The 20,727-nt window shown below is 35.1% G+C and overlaps 1 protein-coding gene across 10 annotated transcripts; it reads right to left on the minus strand.

Annotated features, from left to right (window-relative positions):
* Positions 1-928: 928 nt before the first annotated feature.
* Positions 929-18,846, minus strand: LOC18442049 (plant intracellular Ras-group-related LRR protein 1). 10 transcript variants are annotated; one of them, XM_088868714.1, is made up of 6 exons: positions 15,407-15,453; positions 14,683-14,790; positions 14,423-14,590; positions 12,779-13,114; positions 2,309-2,475; positions 929-1,944 (listed from the first exon to the last, which is right to left on the minus strand). In XM_088868714.1, the coding sequence occupies exons 3-6, from the start codon at positions 14,534-14,536 to the stop codon at positions 1,296-1,298; spliced, it is 1,266 nt and encodes a 421-aa protein (XP_088724840.1). In that variant the 5' UTR covers positions 14,537-14,590; positions 14,683-14,790; positions 15,407-15,453; the 3' UTR covers positions 929-1,295. The 10 variants fall into 10 exon arrangements, with proteins under 10 accessions (XP_088724840.1, XP_088724841.1, XP_020527612.2 ...); XM_088868715.1 differs by having other exon boundaries at positions 15,385-15,453; XM_020671953.2 differs by having other exon boundaries at positions 15,372-15,453.
* Between the last annotated feature and the right edge of the window lie 1,881 nt (positions 18,847-20,727).

Consider the following 20,727-nt stretch of genomic DNA (forward strand, 5'->3'; position numbering starts at 1 on the left):
TTGTGTAGATATGCAAAAAAAAAGATATTTCAAATTCTAAAAATAGCACAGTTGCAAAATATTATCTAGACCAACCATTTTCAAGATTTTCATGCATTTATAAATTTATATGGTTTGAACCATTTTTTAAGTAAAATTTTATATTAGCGATAAAAATAAATTCTCGCACCATTCCAAGAATTTTCGACACAAAAATTACATCTCAATGCAATTCTTAAAGAAAAAACAACAATGAACACGTATATTTTAAGACATAAAAAGTGGCAAAAAATGGCGTTAGATTGAGACCTAGAAGGAATTGATTTAACCCCCAAATTTTGAGTCATGTTAATGTGAATTTTCCGTGGCTTTTCAAGAAATTATTTTCATGAGCTACTTCATCAATATAATGGCATGACTGGTAATGCTCAGAGCTCCAAAACAACAGAGGACGGGACCATGCAGTTGTCCATAAAATATTTTTCCCCAATTTAAATCTAGTGAGGGCTCCAAAACAACAGAAGACGGGACCATGCAGTTGTCCATACAATAGTTTTCCCTGATTTAAATCTAGCTGGCCATGTTTAAACTGGCCAATATATTTTCTTCTTTTTCCTCACCCAACAACAAGACAACTGCCGAGTTATCGCTCAACACATCCGTTGGTAGTACAAATTGCTCTGAATGGTCTTATAATATACAATGCAATCCGCCCCGCGCCAAAGCCAACATAGAATGGGGATTGCATATAAAGCACCTTATCCATGCACTTCGGACATGAAAAACTGGCCCTAAGACTCAACCGAAATGACTTCCTATAAATGCATTCCCTCTCGCAGTTAAAATTTGCCACTTGACCTAACTTTTCAATAGAATAGTTGAAGTAAAAGGAAAACCATCAAATATAGTCAGCAAATAGAAAAGACTGAGCCATAAGTACAACTCAAGATGAAGGAATGATGATTCTCCTTTTCTAGTAACCATTACATATCGAAAATTATAATTGAACGTAGAGAAGAATAAACGGCAGAGTAGGTTCATGCTACAAAGAATGCAAAACCATCAGCACCATTTTAGCCAAGTATTATTCACAAATGTACCCACACAGAAAATCCTGAAAGGAAGTAGACTAAACAGAAGTATAATTCACAAATATACCATAGAAAATCCTTAAATGGAAGTAAACTGAACATGAAGCTGACCATGAAGCCAAGGTTAGAACCAACTTGCCTGGACTCATTCACGAGTTCCATCTCCCTGTGTAAACCACTGAGAAACTCAAAAGTAAAGGTGCCAACAAATCAAATGGTAGAAGTTTATAATTGCTGATCAAGATAAGGATCTCTTGGCGATTTCCCTTCTGTTCCCAAATACTCTGCAACATTCCCTGTAATTCCGTGGACAAAATTATTCAGCCATGAAGTGCTTCGAATCAGCCAACCAGTCTGTGCTTGGTTGTTTTCTTGAACCATGCTCTTACGTTCTTCCTCCAATAGAATATCGAGCCATCTCTTTGCCATGTATTCCTTAACAGCTTCAACCCCTTGGTTTACAATCTCCATAGGTGGAATAACTAGGGGATTTTGGTCCAAGTTGAGCTTGGTTAGCTTTTCTAATCGACCAAAGGTATCAGGAAGAGCATGGATCTGATTGTTGCTGAGGTCGAGCTCTTTGAGATTAGTCAGGTCCCCAATTGTAAGAGGCAGTCCAGTTAAATCGCTGAAATTGCTGCTTAGATTCAAGTATTCGAGATTTGCAAGTCTCCCTATAGATTGAGGTAGCGAGCGAAGCTCATTGAAGTGGAGGTCCAAATGCCTCAGGGACCTCATCTCAGAAACCGAAGATGGCAAAGATCGTATCTTGTTGAGATGGACAGAGAGCCTTTGGAGATTCACCAACTCATATCCAATGTTTGTTGGTAAAAATGTCAGCTGATTGAAGCTTGCATCCAACTCTACCAAAGATCTGCATTGAAGATAATTCAAATCATAAAGAACGGAGACAATTCCGATTCAAATATTATTTAGGGCATTCTGATGAGAACATGAAATTTTTTTTCTAATTATGGGTAAGGATATTATAGTCCAATGGACTATCGAAAACCATAATCCACCACCATCCAGTGAAATGATGGACATGGATGGAGACCAAGTGGGCTAACCATTTTGGGTCATATGAGGGCTGGCATTCCCCCTCTTTAGCACCATCATCAACATCCATTGCTTTATTGGATGGGGAAGACCACAATGGATTAGATTCTTTCATAGTCCATAGGACTATAATACACTTTTCCTTTTTGGAGTATAGTAACTTTGTTAGTTTGCATTACCTGCAATATGCAATGCTGTCAGGGAGTGCCTTAAGTTTGTTTGCTGAAACATCTAGTATCTTCAGAGTAAGCAAAAGACCAATGGAATCTGGCAGCGAGACAAGCTGGTTGGAAGAGAGGTAAAGTTCCTCCAATTTTTCAAGCCCAGCAATAGAATCAGGAATAACCTAACGACAAATAAAATGTATCAGCAAATGAAAACCAAGCAAACCAAAATTGAGAAAACAAAAGGTTGTTTTCTTGACACAATTGTGATTATGATTTATGCCCCGCAAAGTCCCCACCATAAATTCTTACCAGCAACCATACTACACCTTGTCATACTTCAAAGTTCAGATTGTGTCTGAACTCATAGTCAAGGAACTGATAAAACACATACTTGCTATGAAATTACACAATACAATGAACACATCATGATTTAATGGTTTTGGTTACAGATAATGTGTTTGACTAGATTCAAATACCAATTCAGAAAGTCTACATACCTCTTCCTGGACAAGAAAAACCCATGACTAGGAACTGAAATTTATCAAATGTCGGCTTAAGCCATCACCATTAAGAGGAAGCATGGAAACAAATCTGAAACATTCTCCAAGCATTTATCAACATCAAACATTCTCCAAGCATCTATGCACATGAAAATTAAGCTGTAACCGATACTACTCATCCAATACCACTGGACCCCCCATCCACAGCACACACATTTTAAAAAAAAAGGGCAATGCATTCAAGGATGTAGCCTCCTCCATAACCAGCCACAGACAGAGATGATATTTCCAGAAAAACAAACACCAGAATCAGAGTGTGCCAGGAGCTGAGTATCACAACTCAAAACAAGAGGGGTGAAATAGCTGGTCTTCTCGTTTGCCCTTTTATTGAATTTATTATTATTTCTAAAAACTACAGCTGAGATTTATCTCCGTCATCGTCAAATCCTTTTCCCAACTAATTGAAGTCGGCTACACAAATCTTGGTCCTTTATTCTACTCTATTAAGGGCCATACCCTCGGTGAGGCCATAAGTCCCCATATCTTTTCTCACTACTTTCAACCATGTCCTTTTGGGCCTACCTCTTCATAGCCTCACCCATCTCATTTCTTTCACCAACCTCATCCTCCATCTACCCTTCATATTCTCTACTATCCTTTCCTACATATTCATGTAAGTCCCCTCCTAAAAAGGTCCTCTCTCCATTTGGTTTGTCTCCAACATGTCCATCCATATCCTCCCTAAAGTGTCTCTTGTCCTCTAGAGTCTTGCACCACATCCTCTAGTCTTACTTGTGGTGCATAAGCACTAATTATCTTAATTATATCTTCCCCTAGTACAGGTTTGATTAATAGGAGTCTATCACCTATTATCTTGATATTAACTACTATATCTTTTAAAGCTTTGTCTACTAATATGTCTACGTCATTTCTATTATTATCCTTTCTTGTATACTAAAGTTTATACCCATTTGTTTCCTTACTATAGATAAGTTATGTTTACTCACTTTCGTCTCATTGTATCCACTATCTCCATACTCTTACCTATCAGCGTTCCTATTTTTTATCCTTTCCACTTGTTTCCTATAGATAAGTTATATTTATTCTCTTTCGTCTCATTGTATCCACTATCTCCATACTCTTAGTTATCAACGTTCCTATTATTTCTCCTTTCCACTTAGTTTCCTATAAATAAGTTATGTTTACTTTCTTTCGTCTCATTGTATCCACTATCTCCATACTCTTACCCAGTGTTTCAAAAAACGGCGAGTCAAACCGGACTCGCCCGGCTCGACTCGAAAACACGCGTGCCCGTGCCAGTTCCAAACAAAAACCGGGAACCGCCCCGTTCTAGAGTGGAACCGCCGGTTCCCAACCGGTTCAACCCGGTTCCCACACGTAAACGCATGACACGCACGTGCGAGCGTGCCCCACGCACACTCACACGTGCACACGTGTGTTCAAGCGCATGTGTGAGCGTGCCCCACGCACACTCACATGCGCACACGTGTGTCCAAGCACGTGCGAGCGTACCCCCACGCACCCACACGTGGACACATGTGTTCAAGCGCACGTGCGAGCGTGCCCCAAGCACACTCACACGCGCACACGTGTGTCCAAGCGAGCGTGCCCCACGCACACTCACACGTGCACACGTGTGTCCAAGCGCACGTGCGAGCGTGCCCCCACGCACCCACACATGCACACATGTGTCCAAGCGCACGTGCGAGCGTGCCCCACACATACTCAGGCGTGCACACGTGTGAGGTTGCCCTAATATTTTTACACACATTTTATTATATTGCATAAGTATTTATATACCAATGTGGAATACCCATCTTTCGATGTGGGATAATTCCAAACATCATTAAATGAAAACGAAATGTAAATATAGTCTATTAATCAGCAATTTATAATCACATGTAGTTAGATGGCTTTATGGTTATGACTTTGATTTTTTTACTTGAGGTCCCAAGGTCGAATCCCCTTGGGCACCCCCTTGGGCATGTGTTGCATTTGAATCCCCTTGGGCATGTGTTGCATTTTTGTTGTGTATAATAGTGGTTGGTATAAATATTTTTGTTGTTTTCGAATCCCCTTGGACATGTGTTGCATTTTTGTTGTATATATAGTGGTTGGTATAAATATAAATATTTTTGTTGTGTATATAGTGGTTGGTATAAATATAAATATTTTTGTAACTAATATAAAAGATATAAAAAAATGAAAAATAAAAAATTTAATTTTTTATATAACAGTTAATTTTTGTTGTATATAGTGGTATAATTATTTTTGTAAATAATATGAAAGGTATAAAAAAATAAAAATAAAAAGTTTATTCTATTTGAAATCTCCATCTTTCTACTAACAATCTCTTTTACTAAATTTATTATAGAAACCTAAAAAAATAAATTTTTGAAAAATTGAAGTGTTATTTCCAAAATTTGTACGTATTTTATTAATTTTTACATTGATAACCAAATCTTTTATTTTAGTTATGAATTTTTACATTAGAAATCATGTAATGTACTATTTTTCTTACAGTTGTCAATAATACATTTTAAATTAGATAATATTATAAAATATTTTTAATTTGTTATTATTTGTCTAATAAAATAATTATAAAATGTAAACTAATAATTATAATTTCAGTATATAATATTATATTTAGTGAGGTTGTAATAATTTTGGATTATAGTTAGTTAGGCTGTAATAGTTTGGGTTTTTTTAGCGGGTTTGGGTTTTTTGCCAAAACGAGATTTTAATGGTCATTCTTTCATTGATTAGTCTACTCTTTATAATAGTCCATATATAATTATATATTGTATCCATGATAATTCTATGATTTTTCTTTTATGTGATGCAAATTTAATAGTTAAAATAAGTTTATACAGGGAAAGAACATCGCAATATTCATAAATTGATAAAAAAAATGAAAGTTAATAATGTAGTACCCTCATTTTTTATTGGATTCCTAAAAAACAACATTTATAATGAATTTTAATAATTTTTTCGGATTTTTTTGAAGCTTTAATCCTAGCGATTCAGCCGATTCCCGATCCGGATCGCCGATTCGCCAATCCGAATGGGTTTTTTAGGTGCCCGATCCGGGCCACTGATCCTCTTTTTAAACCATTGCTCTTACCTATCAGCGTTCCTATTTTCAGTGTGACTAAGCGTATCCTATCCTCTTGGACTGGCTTCTTTCTCACTGTACCTGGGATCCGGTACAACGGATTGCTTACGGGAAACACCCTAGCATAAGCAAATAATCTATATTTCGGATTCAGGGAAAGTTTGGCAAAATTTTACGTTGGCTGCCAATCTAACACAACCCACCTCTTTTACCCAGGCTTGGGACAGGTTAAGGGAAAGTTTAAGGTCTTCACCTTTCCTAGACCAAGCTGTTTTTACTTTATTCAAAGTCATTTGCTGAAAATCACATGTTTTTAGCCATAAATAACTATAAATAGTTGGAAATCACCTAAAAAGTTACATAATTAAATAATATTATACATAAACAACAAACAAAATAATTAACAATTTGATCTGGTTGGTGCACCAACCCACCTTATCCTACGTATAATAATTTTAGATAGGACAGTTTATTCCAGATAAAATTAACTGCCATCCAAACAAGCCCAAAAGGTAGTGGAAATATCCACAAATCGAATGCCTCATGATGATTTCATAAATTTATATAGAGACATGTGGTGCTAATAAGTATCTCCTCTTCTTAGGATTGGTATAAAATTTCTAGACAATCCTCTGTCCTATTACATTCTTTTTTGGGTTAATATTTCTTTAGCAAGTTCTCTTAGGATTGGTATAAAATTTCTAGACTATCCTCTGTCGTATTACATTCTTTTTTGGGTCAATATTTCTTTAGCAAGTTCAAATTCAGAAAACTAGTGCACAAGGTTACGAACAACGAGCAGACAAGGAGATCAATGTTCAGTTGTGGAAGACCAATACGAAGGAAGATGGAGATGGGATTGAATAGGGTGCCCTGGTGGCAATTGGTGGCAACATCATGTCACATGGTAAGGCACACAATTGTTTCATCAAACATGGTTTACGTGAAGTTTCATATCCATGATGCATATTAGTTTGCATGGGGGAATAAGAGTGTGGAGATCACTCTTCTATAGAACAAATATGAGGTGTAGAGCAAATTTAATGGAAGCAGAACGATGCAGATCGCATGTCTAAAGGCATCACCAGAAGACTTTTCACCCAGATGTCCAGTCGTGGTGATCCAAAAGCTTAAATTGAAGATCTCTTTGAGATCAATGACCCATACTACGGGTTTTTCACAATTTAACATTTTGAGCAGCATATTGTGGTTAAAAGTATAATGACTAACCTTATATTCCCAAGTGAGTTAGGTTTCTTTCCTTTCCTTGTTGGTTAATTATTTTAAATGGGTTTTAACTTCAGTTTCCTCAAGTTACACGATTTCTAGAAAGTAAGATTCCAATCTTAGAAGGAATAGACACCTTAGAGTTAGGTAGTTTCCTTGATTCTTTAGGAGTTTGTTTTCTAAGCTTTTGAGAGTCCAAGTATATACAAATACTATGTAGGCCTCTGGCCACTTGAATAAAGACTAAGCTCTTTGTTTTGGTAGTGTGAGGTCATATTTGGAATAGTGATTCCTTGACCTCGAGGAAAGATTCCGCAAGCTAACATTTTTTAAAAAAATTCAAATTCAGAAAGAGTAGGGTTTCAAACTACAAGCAGACAAGGAAATCAATGTTCAGTTGAGGAAGACCAGGATGAAGGAAGAGAAATAACAGTCAATTATTTCTAAGGCACACACAACTGTTTCATCAAGTATAGTTTAGGTGAACTTCCACATCCATTATGCATATCAAATTGCATGGGGCGGATGAGCGTGAAGATTATTTTCTATAGAACAAATATGAGGTGTGCGGCAAATTAAATGGAAGAGGAAAGATGCAGACCGCATTTCAAAAGGCACAAGCACAAGCCTTTTCACCCAGATGTGCAATTATGGCAATCCAGAAGCTTAAATCGAATATCTCTTTGAGATCTATGACCCATGTTTTCTCTATGGATTTTTCAAAATCCAGATGTTTTAAGTTTCATATTGTGGTTGAAAGCCTCCTGACAAATTTTATTTTCCTAAGGGTGTTAGGTTTCTTTCCTTTCACTGTAGAGAACTTATTAATTAGGTTTAAACTTTAGTTCCTTAAGCAATAAGATTTCTAGAAAGTAAGGTGCCACCTTAGTTGAATTAGAAACCTTTAAGTTAGGTAGTTTCTTAAGAGTCGTCGTGAATTTGTTTTCTATGTTTGTTTGCAAGAGTCCTAGTATACGGCAAGTGTAACTCAAACTCTCTACAGTTACCCATGTAGGAATATGGCAAATTGGTTCGAAATTGTGAGTGTGACGCCACCTTTGTAATAGCGATTCCTTGAGGTCAAGGAGAGATTCCTCAATGCCTTCCTCAACTCCTGTTCTAGAGAGTGTGATTCTACAACTCTAGCTTAGGATTGGTAGTCTCCCAAGCAAGTTACAGACTTCTTCTTTCCCTTCTAGTCGGCAGATCCTGACCTAAGATTCCCACAACCAAATCCATCATGCATTCAAACCCTTCCATAAACCCCAGCCAAACCTATACAAACCCTAGATAACTAGCTCAATGACTATCCCAACAGTAACCTAATCTCTGTAGCCTTCGAGCTTAAGTTAGTTTTGCCCTAACTCAACCCTGAAATCCATCTCAGCATCCTCCCATCTTGGTGGACCTGCTAAACTCCAGAAATCTTTAACCCCCCCTTCACAAAAACCCTAACCCTTGCCATAACCCAACCAAAGCCTTCCCCATAGACCAAACGGTAATTCTACTTCATTTAGACCTCATATTATGTAATTCTACCCCAACTAAGAATCTAACTCTACCCCAGTCAGGAAATAATTCTACTTCATTTAGACCTCATATTATCTAATTCTACCCCAACTAAGAATCTAACTCTACCCCAGTTAGGAATTCCCTAAGGCCAAAGACCCTGCTGTCTTAATCCTTATAGGAACCTCAAAGGCCAAAACCCTTTAGAATTCCTATCCCCAACCTAATTAGAATTCCCAATCGTACCCAAACCCTTTCTTTCTACGCCCACCTCGCATGTAATACTCATGTAGGAGCCGAGCCCCTCGGTCCTACAACAAGAAAGAAGCAGATGGTTGCTTTAGTTTCAAGGTTTTGCCCTTTTGGGGGCCTCCGAGTCCTCATCTTCTGTTTCAAAAGCTATTAGAAAAAAGCTTCATTTCCCTTTCAAATTGAAAAGGAGATTCTAGCAGAAGCTAAGCTGAATTGAGATGCATCATTCTCCTTTCCAGCCTGATTATGAGGTGAAAAAGCTTTCCATCCTCCCCATTTGCTCCACTACTGCCCCGTAGCTCCTCTTCCCTCCCTCAAAATAATGCACAAAGTACGATAAATGAATCGGAAAGATGAAACTGAAGGGCTTCTTGAGCGAATGGGCTAGGTTTTCCCTTCAATCGGGGAGAAGATCAAAATGGCAACATAAAGGGTTGGATGTAAGATGTAACAGCTGTTGGGTGGTTGGAGGCCATTTCTCTTTTCTCACTAATAATCAACTTTCTGACCTTCAATGGAGCAATTATATACAAAATAAAAAATTGTCGACAAAGAGGGGAGCAGCATCTCTTGATTCAGTAATGACTTCGCATCACGCTGTCTAATTGACTGCCTTTGATGAGTCTCTCAGTCTATGATTTTGCAACACCTGAAGCATACATTTTCGGACAATCGTTACTCCTAAATGACCTAATTCTGTGATCATGAAAAGTCCCAAGCACAACACTAATATGTGCGCTCTCTGAAACTTCTCAGTTGATTGTTGAATTACCATATTGCTTACAAATATTACTTTGTGAATCTCAATAGTCAAATTCTCCTTCGTTGCAGGGCATATCTACAGTAATGGTTGAGCTTATTCAAAATTAGTTGCCTCCACAAGCTCACTCATGCTTCAAGTAGCAGTCCACTCAAGCTTCAAGTAGCACGAGTCAAGTGTCTAAGTTAAATGCTCCAACAGACTCAAAACTTGAAGAATAGTACTCCAAAATAAATATGCAGCATGACAATAATGCCCAAGGTCCAACTAAATTTAAATTTAACTAAATTTCACTAAAAGACAAAAAAAAAAACAAAAGTGAATCATAAAACAGACAAAAAAAAAACGTTTGGCCAATGGCAGAAAGAAACCATATATTCTGGTCTGTAGCTAGTAGACTATCAAGCAAGCTTTAGATATACAGGTAAGAACTTCTCACAATTGACCAGTACAAGGTGCCTCATACAAAATTTTAGCAGTAAAATGCAAATTCTGTTAAGCATAAGAGCACCTAAAGATAAGATTAAGCAGATATTCGATAGTTCATCATATAACTGCCTGGATTTTTTTTTCTTCTCTTCATCAAAATGATATAAAAGACAGGAGCTACATAAGATATCATCTTCCAGAAGTAAAACACCGTACAACTGGAGACTGTTCAAAAATTAAATACAGTTTGTGAACTGGTAGTTGATTATCTAATAAAGAGTGTTTTGAATGAAGTTAATAGAGATGCTGTAATATTGGAATTGCCGGAAACCCAACTTCCTAAGGAAGAATGCATCTCTTCTTTCGATAAGACGATCCAGATTTCGTTACCGTATAAAATCTGTTTAGTCAGGTTGTTGTCTGCTATTCTCCATGCTAAATGTGGCTACTTTGATTAGAGGAACCTATGGAGAAGACCAAATTGCTTTCCTTATTCCCTGGCCGTCATTGGATTTCTTCCTCCTATACTTGTTTACTTGCAGCTAAACAATTCCAAGCTGCTTTTGACACATGCTACCCTCTTGAATGAGATACACAGGTTTTCAGTGCACATGGTCTAACAAGGAGGTGCACAACAGGACTTGCATAGGCCCTGGTAGGTCACTCCTCAATAATGACAGGGAGGAGTATTTGTACAGGGTAGATTCATAACATAGTCCTCTTTTTGTTAGCTCTGACTTGACTACCTCTCAATGTCCAAAACTGTTAAAAAGGGGAAGTCATAGAGGTGCCTCATCTGGATTTGTGGAGGAGGTTGAAATCATGAACCCCCATGATAGATTTTCTTTTTTCATATTATTTCCTAAAATTTGAAACTTAGAAAGGTCCGAAAGAGTAATGTAGAGCTGGAAACTTGCAATCACAGCTAAGGCAGGCTGAAACTTGGTGAAGGAAACTGAGAGAAAAACCATCACGGAATGATGGAAAAGAAAAGCTCATCATGACTGAACCTCTTTCAAACACAGAAAAGAGAGATCTTACTGAGAGAAAGAAAGAGATAAAGGACAAATCAAATGGCTTCAAGAACTACAATTCCCTTATCAACAATACCTACAAGAAGGTTACTTGAATCCCCTTATAAAGAATGGCTGCATGATGTAACTTGAATTCCCTAACCCTCATCATCAATTCTAATCTAGGCCCACCAGAAAATGCTATACTTACAAGGTAGCCAACAAAAGGAAAAATAGCCATAAAAAATTAAAGATAACAAAAGGAAAAATAGCCATAAACCAAAGTATAATGTAAATTATACAAACTGTTTACCCAACAATGTTTGGCCAGTCCAAATGGTCAGAACTAGCCAGCCTGACCAGCCATAACCTCTCCAATTTTGGGTTTGAACCAGTTTTGCTTTGAACAAGAATGGCTAAGGCATTGGTTGGTCATCTAACGGGCAGAGCCACGATCTGGTCTGGTTGAGATAACTATGATATGAAATAGAGTGAATATGTACAAACTAAATAACATAAATTTGTGCAATAATACTTGGGCATCACAAAATTGATGTAAATAGTGAATAAATTAAATGATTTACATTAGAAAAGGCATCTAGTAAAATTGTCCGTGAAGTTGAGCCTTTTTTTGCCACACCACTAAAAAATTCATAATAGTGGAGGCTGTAAAGGTAATAGTTTGCAAATAATAATATTGATTACATATCATCATGAAAAACTTGTAGGTTAAATAATAACACCTCTTTAAACCAATGTTTTAAAACTAGGCAGACCAAATCCAGAGTCATTGAGTCAACTTGCCTCAGGACCCTTGAGAGATCATGGTTTGTCACAATACTCGTCTGAGGCCAGCACTTTATCAGCTTTGTAGTGTGTTTTATCTTGAGACTCGACTAGGTCTTATCGAGACTGGGGCAAGTTGAACCGTGTGACTCAGTTCCCAACCCTGGTGAGTCCCAAGCCAAGTCTGGGTTTTACAACAATGCTTTAAACTAAATTCAGGAGCTAGAACAATCCAATAGTAACCAGATCCTTCAAATCAAAACGGTACAAAAAAGGGTGCTTTATAATAAAACTGTAAATACAAAAAATAAGTATTATTTCAATTAAAATGTTAAGGCAAAAAATCCTAAAGCAATAAGTTAAGACAATTTTGTATTTGAAGAACAACAGACTTTGAACAATATGTCAAATTCGAGGACATAGCTAACCATCCAAAATGCCGTACTACTCCCTCTACCATCTCCCTTCTTGTACATTTCCTATATTTTCTATTTATGGCATGCCATGTGTATACTTTGCCAGTCATTGTTGTTTTACTCTGTTATAATGAACTATAGAGTTGCTTATCAGTTGAAAAAAAATGAAGTCCCTATTCTCTAAGTCCGACCTTGCAAAAAACACTTTCACTCGAATAATAAAACGAAAGTATGGAAGCAGACAAAAATTGACATAAATAGAAAGACCGGAAAAGAAAAAGAAAAATGTGTCAGCAAATTACATGAAACATGAAGGAAACATGCTTTACATGTGCAAAAAGCAATCATGGGAAGGAAACAAAAAGCTGAAATGGAGCAAGAGTGCAAAACAACATAAAAGAGAGTTCTCTATGTGTGCAAGAAAAAATTGAATCTAAAGAAGGGAAAAACTAACCTCTAGCTGATTGCTTGAGAGATCCAGAATGACTAAGTTACGAAGTCTACCAAAAGCCTCAGGAAGAAACCTCAGCAGGCGCCCAGAAAGGACGACCTTCTCCACATTTTTATGTGAAGCCTCTTGAAGAATGTTAATGACTTCCTCATTTACCTCATCTTTAGCAGGCAAAAATTCAGAGTTCTCCTCTGCCGATTCATACATCTTCACCAGTTTCTCTTCTTCATCCCTCAGTAGCTGCTCATATGCTTGGTGCATTTCATCAAGCTGAATGATAGCTTTAAAAGGATACTTCTCCTTCTCTGCAGCCTGTCGACACTGCTTCTCTTTTTGTGCCTTTAAATCCCAAAAAAAATGATCAACATCAAACGGGCCATATGCTCTACAACCATATATCTATGACCATTACTGAAAGTTTTCATAAATCCAAATCCCTTGTAATATATAGAAATAACCTCAGATCCCAGCAAAACCTAACTTCCAACACCATAGTATACAGTTCAAGGACAGCAAGAAAATATAGAAAAACTTCAAATACCATGTTCAGAAGGAAGAAAGTAGAATCTAAATGATAAAGCAACCACTAAAATTCCAACATCAATACAACATCACAGTCAATAAATAAATTGTTAGAGGGCATGAAAAATGATATAACTAAAATCTAGGTCACCTAACAATAAGAAAGAAAAAATATATAGATGCATATGAACTTTAAATATCATGTCCAAAAGAGAGAAATTTTCAAAAATGTAAATGATAGAGATCACTAACTACAAGTTGTCAAATGAACAATATGGCATGCTAAAAGTATGAACGGAGTTTAGCTTCAGGGAATTTAAGGTTTTGCTTCAACAAGAATGACTTTGAAATTATTAACAGAATGAATTTTAAAATTTTGCATGCAGAAAATAGTATGGAAATCAACAAGAACAATGAAATGATAAAAAAGGGTGAAGGAGGGGAGGGAGAAATTGAGTGATTTGTGGAGTGCACGGTGCACAAGACTGAGTACAAAGTGCAATTTATGTAGTGCTCCGTGCGCATTGTTTTGGGGAACGCAGTGCACATTGAACGGTGCACAGGTGCATAACGCTTGTCATAAGTGCACATTGTTTTGGGGAACATAGTGCACAGGTGCACAACACTCGTCATAAGTACGAGCAACATGCCTACACTTTGCACATGAATAGTGCACATTGAGTGCTTTGCGTAGTGCACTGTGTACAGTGCAGTATTCATATAAAAAGTATAGGCGCATTGCCCACACTTACGATGAGCATTGTGCACTCCCCATAAATTGCACTTAGTAGTCAGTATTGAGAGTCCAAGAAAGTGAAAGAATTAGCAAAAGATGGAAAGACAGTGCATCCATAGCCCCTAAAATTTCACCTCCAACAAATAAGAATAAATTGCAGAGATAAAAAAGCATCTAATTCTAATCTCGTCATCAACAATATAAATCCAACCTTATATCTAAAATATAGTTAATTAGTTGCAAAACAAAACTAAAGAATCAACCTGAAAACACAGAGAAAACAACAACAAGAGATTGGTAGAGAAAAAGGAGTACAAGAGATAGAAGTAGGGAGAGAAAGAATAATATAGAGGGAGAGGAGAGAGAACTGAATTCTAGTTTCAACTAACCTGTTGTGCTCTCCACTCCATCTGTTCAACACCTTCTGGTTGAGGGGCCAAGACGATCTCTTCAAGCTGCTTTGAAAGCTTTGAATCAATTTCTTCAATTTTCGCATGTGCCATGTCCAAGGTCTCATGGTCAGGCCTCTCACCAAGCCCTTCAAGAACCTTTCGAGCCTGCGCAACATTTGAAACAGAGTCTGTCATGGAAGCAAGCATCTTAGGATTCTTCAGATTAGGCATCTGCTCCTCGACATTAGTGTCAGAACCTTGAATTTCAACTTGTACAGTATCAGAATCACCACTGATAGCCTGATTAGACGATTGTCCCATCACGTAAGAGAGAACGGGGTAAGCCTTAGGGTTGGGATTCATTTCTGTAAATTCAAGGTTGGAAAAACTAGCGATCAGTGAAGAACACACTAAAAAAACTTAAAACTCAAACAGTGAATAAGAAGAAAATGCAATTCAAACCGAAGATGCTCTGGAAATCAGATAAGCACACAGAAAAACCTAAAATAAAACACATAATAAGAAGAAGAAGGACGATGGCTGATGGACTCAGCAGTGAAGATATTACAAAAATAAAAACTAAGCCTCAAAATCATAGGAATCTAGAATCATATCCATTTCGCAAAATTTAAACACAAATCCTAATGAACACAGCAAAACCCCAAAACTGAACACTGAGTGAGAAGAAGAAGGAAATTAAGAGGATTTGTAAACAGTGCCAAAATCAATCAACAAAGAACATTTGAATTACACAACAACGAGGATAGAAAATGAGAGATAAAATTCAGTTTAGTAGATGGAAGAAAATGGGAGAAACTAGGGTTTCTGGTCATCAAAAACGAACAAAAACGAAACTTCGGTTTTTTTGAAGAAACAGAGGAATCTAGGGTTCCTGATTGTCCCCACAAGTGGATGGAAATGAATATTGAGGATAAATGAAATTTACAGTCTTTTCGCACATCAAAATGTTGGAAAGTTCACCCAATCTCAGTTAAACTACGGTGTTCATTATTACGAGGAATCGCGATTCTCCATCCGATTTTACAGTGTGTAATATGTTTCAAGGATGAGACCGTTACAGTATGACTATGGACATTCGAGACATAAAATCTCATGACCACAGAATAAATGCGGTCATGATGTTCGTCACGTTCCCGTGATTGTAGTTTAGTTGGTGCTGTAATTTATACTTCGGGGATTATATTGCATTGCTAGTCATGATTTGTAAACCTGCGGAGAACATCAGGATGGATTTGCTAAAAACAAAACCACAACGGACACAAGTGATTTAGAAATGCATAAGTAGCCCCGATCATGCATCCCAAAAACTAGTTTGGATCAGTGAATCGTAGTTTGGATCATCGTCTTACTGCACAAATAAAATTTTTTTTCCGGCAAAAAAAACACGTGAAAAAATAATGAACAAGCCAAAGACCGGTTCGGGTCAGTTAATCAGCCAAGCCTGCATATGTAGAAATGTGAGCATCTTAATAAATCTATTTTTGAGATAGATTTTAAGACTTAATTTTTAAGGACTTGTAATATCTAATATAGAGATCATGAATATGAAAAAATATATAAATTTTAAAGAGTAGAAATAATAATTCTAGTAAAAAAACATTTGGACAGTTAGTTTCCATTGTTTTTAGGTAGAACACCTACTTGCATCCATCTTAAAAATGATTTGGTTTACATTTTTTGGAACCCATATGTAGAAATGTGGTCTAGCCCATATGAAACAATTTTTCTTACTATAGAGAATTGTCGTTTTGCTGTATGAAATTGTCGATTTCTTTCTAAAAGCAACTGTTTTTCTATATATGGAGAACCAAATTGAAAAGAGAGTAGGGTTTGAGTGGGAAAGATGGAAGGGTAAATGTAGTTCTAAGGGAATCTCCTAGTAAATTAAAGACCCCCTTGATTAATGTCTTATAAACTTGAAAAAGTATATAAATAGATCATTTATTTTTAGTACAAGAAAGCTTGAGCTTTTTTTGTGAAATAAGATGCAAAGTGAGAAAACATTTTTTTTTGTAATAAGAGAGAGAAATGGGGTTTGTCTTGCATGTGGTTTCGGAATAGGAAAGAAATTATATAGAGCCTAGGCTCTAAACAATCAAATTAAAGCTTGCCTCAAAAATTTAATTAGAAAAAATTGTTTTGATGTCTAAATATCTTCAAATTAATCATCTCAACATCAAGATGCATGGACTTGAAAAAAAAATAGATTTCAAGTCGTCATCAAAATGCATGGACATGAAAAAAAAAAAGATTTCAAGTTTTGAAAATAGTGCATCTTGTAACACATTTTTGGATCGTCAATTTTTCAAGATTTTCAAGTTTTCATAGATATGCTCAAACTACACTATTTTGAAGCTTTAAATTTTATAATTTTTTTAAAAATGAAAACATATTTTAAGGCTATCACAAAGATTTTTCGTATCGAAACCACATTTCTTGACACTATTTGGAGGTGCGCTTTACTTTGATTGTTTAGAGCCTCGGCTCTATACAAACCATACTTTAGGATTTTAAATGAAAATTTACCTATAATTAAATGGAGGATAAGATTGCAATTAGGTACATTTCTGATTTTGGATGAAAATGTACTAGTAATAAAATAGAGAATAAGAGCATCTATATGACTTAGTTCAATCCAAGAGATCAGTGGAGAGACATGAGGGAGAAGGGCTTAAACCCCACTGATTCGTATGCGTGGACCACATCATACAACTACAAAAGTTCGGTGCGCTCTACTTTCCATCATTTCAATGGACGGCGATTGCCCAAGGATGATAATTTCACTCAATGATTATGTTATATTTTCCTAATGTTGGGTTTCATTCTACTGACCATGATTACAGACTATGGTATGTCTTTTTTGTCAATGGACTATATATTATGGAAAAAGTTTATATATAAAGTGTCAAACTTTATACTTTTAAAAGAAGATGCAGCTCAAAAATCCTTTGAAAGAGACAATTCAAATGATTTTTGAGATGCATTTTAATTTAAAAATATAAATCAAATAAACAAGGGTTTTTGAGGTGCACCTCAAAAATTAAACCGAAGATGCTTTAGCATTTGAAATCCCTTTTTTCTTTTTATTCATAAATCTTGCGGTGTAGCTCAAAAATCCTTTGGAAGTGACTGTTCAAAGGATTTTTTTCCAGTTTCATTGTCACATGAAAAAAATGAGAATAAATCAAATAAACAAGGGTGTGGTTTATATAAGATTTTTTTTTTGAAACTGTTAACTGTATGTGGTTTATATAAGGTTGGGGCCTAAACAATCAAAGTAATGCGTACCTCTAAATAGTGTCAAAAGATAAATTTTCAATAGCAAAAATCTTTGTGATGGACTGAAAATTTATTTTCCTATCTAATTATACAATTGAATCATCCAAATTTAATGTAAATTGAGTAAATCTATAAACAATTGAAAATATTCAAAATTGGTAGCTCAAGATAAGCTATTTCTCACACTTGAAATCCAATTTTTTTCATATCTATACATCTCGAAGTTGAGATCGATTTGTGGGTTTTTCGACATCGAAACAACCTCTTTTAGTGAATTTTCGAGGTGCGTTTTACTTTTGATCGTTTACGGGCTCAACCTTACATAAACTCTTTCCAATAAACAAATATAATGAAATAAAGAACCAATCTCAAGTTCTTTAACATTTTTTTACATGAAAAAATAAAATCATGCAAAAAAACTAGAACTTATCAACAGTAAATGAGTAAACTATGAAACTAGGATTCATGATATATTTTAATAGAGTTAAAAAATTTAATTCTTTAACAGGATATAATGAAAATTAATTCTCTTTCAAGGTGAGTATTTTATTGTTTTAAAAAATCAACATAATAAATTGCAAAAACAATAAACATAAAAAAAAATCCCAAAATTCGATAACCCATCCAATTCTCTCTAAATCAAAATCCCTGGCTTCAAAGTTCATTCAATCACACAAAAAAAAAAAAAAAAAAAAAGGAATAAACAAAGGTCTTCGTTGAAGAATACGACTTTGAATTTTCAGAGGGAGACAACAAAAAAAGGCATGTAAAAAACTAAAAACCCACAAAAAGAAGTACTTTACACATAAATAAAATAAAAATAAAATCCCCATTGGATATTGGATTGAGATTGAATGATCACTAATCAGTATATTAAAGGCTCAACAAAATATTTATTGAAAAAATCCATCAAAAATTCGAAATTTTCTGTATTTTCCCACAATAAAGAAAATGATCAAAAAGTTGAACATACTTACTTAAGCTTCAAATAATGGCTGATTGATGCACTGTCTAAAATCTCCCTTAAAAAACCCTAGGGGTGGGGGAGTTTTGGGAGAGATGAGCGTGCTCTCTCTCTCTCTAAAATTTCGTTCATAAAAGCCTTATCTTTTCTTTTGATGGAGTTTCGCAAAAATAGTCTTACATATTTAATCCTTTGATAACGGTCGTCTCTTTGCAGGAAATCCTTCGGTAATGGTCGTCTCTTTGCAGGAAAAATAGGAAGGAATAATGGGGGTACGCGGATTTTAGAGATGTTGTTTTAAAAGAAGGGAAAATTACGTATAGTCTTTTAAATTTATCGTTATTACAAAAATATTTGTTATTATATATATAGGGTGTGGTTTCTATAAGGTTGCAACCTTAAACAATCCAACTAAGGCGCACCTCCAAATTTAATCTCAAAACCTATTTTCATATCTAATTATAAAAATTTTAAACTTAAAAAATGATTAAAATCAAGTAGATCTATAAACATATGAAAAAAATTTATAGTCTAGATAATGCGTTGCAAGATGTACAATTTATGGGACTCAAAATCTTTTTTTTTTTTATATTCATACATTTCTGGGACTCAAAATCTTTTTCTTTTTTTCATATTCATACATCTCGATGTTGAGATGATCAATTAGATTTTAACCATTTTTTTACTTAAATTTTTTCTAATTAGATATGAAAATAAATTTTAAGATAATCCTAAGAATTGTTTACATTAAAATTACATAAAATTTGGAGGTGCGCCTTAATTGGATTGTTTAAAGTTGCAACCTCATAGAAAACGCATCAGATATATATATATATATATATATATATATATATATATATATATATATATATATATATATATATATATATATATATATATATATATATAATTTTATTTTTTGAATTTCAAAAAAATATTATTTTTTTAAAAAAAGATGGAACTAACTATTTTTGATTTTTTAAAAAACCTAAATAAAAAAATATCGAATTTTGAAAATACAAATGAGTAGTTCGGGGAAAATGTGATGGATATTCTTATTTTATTTAGAATGAAAGAATATGAACTATCATTTTGATGACTTGTAATTTCTATCTATTTATATATCTATTGCTATTTTATTTCTACCTATCTATATGGATAGATAGATATACCTCTATATTTTTAATAGGTTGGAAGTGCGCTTTAATTGGATTGTTTAAGGTTGCGGCCTTATAGAAACCGCTCTATATATATATATATATATATTTTATTTTTTTTTCATAATATTTTTTTTAAAAAAGATGGGACTACCTAATTTCGATTTTTTAAAAAACCTAAATAAAAAAATTCCAGATTTTGAAAATCGAAATGAGTAGTTCGGGAAAACCTCAAATATGGCGAGCTCATTGGAGTTGCTGGTCTGTCACAAACGCATTATGGTGTTGTTCTCTTTGATATTGGGTGGTTCTTAAGCCAAGTCTCTTTCTCTCCTTACAGGAACCTTGAGGTTAAGGTCAGATTGGGTTTTCTCTCTCTAGTTTTTCTTCAATTTTAGAGGGGTATTTTAGGGTAGGATCATAGTCGACATCTTGTTTTTTTGATTAAGAGTTTGTCGTTTTAGGGTTTAATGATGTGGGGTTTTCCCTTGGGATTTGTTTTCTTGATGAAAACCCTAAAACTGGGTTCCTAAATTCATATAGAGGGAATCGGATGACTCCCCTCGTTTCTTTATTTTCTCTCGCTTAATTTTATGTGATCGAATTTGTTCTGTTTTTCTTTACGAAATAACATGCAATCCAAATAGGTTTTTTTTATTACTTTTTTGAAATATTAGTTTCCTTCGATATTTAAAAAGAATTTTTTTTTCTTGAGAGTTGGAACTTCTTGGTCTCTCTCAAGTTTTCGGTTTTTTTTTTTTTTGCAACAAAACAATTGATGTTTTTGCACTGTTGTTCGTACTTCTCTTTTATCTTGGAAAAAATTTATATAAAGTTGCAACTGAAGTAAAGAATTCTCCAAGTGATCATCTTGACATCAA

This window comes from Amborella trichopoda, chromosome 6 (assembly GCF_054954075.1).
Source record: "Amborella trichopoda isolate Santa Cruz 75 chromosome 6, AtrichopodaSantaCruz75HAP2 v2.0, whole genome shotgun sequence".
NCBI classification, from domain to species: Eukaryota; Viridiplantae; Streptophyta; class Magnoliopsida; order Amborellales; family Amborellaceae; genus Amborella; species Amborella trichopoda.

Bases quoted from the DNA above. Each gene is read 5' to 3' on its own strand.
- LOC18442049 (XM_088868710.1), bottom strand. From the start codon at position 15,540: ATGAGATTTTATGTCTCGAATGTCCATAGTCATACTGTAACGGTCTCA. The intron at 14,791-15,440 runs GTAATAATGAAC...TTGAATTTACAG, and splicing joins ATGGAGAATCGCGATTCCTC to AAATGAATCCCAACCCTAAG. The intron at 2,476-12,778 runs GTTAGTTTTTCC...ATTTGTCGTTAG, and splicing joins TCTCAAGCAATCAGCTAGAG to GTTATTCCTGATTCTATTGC.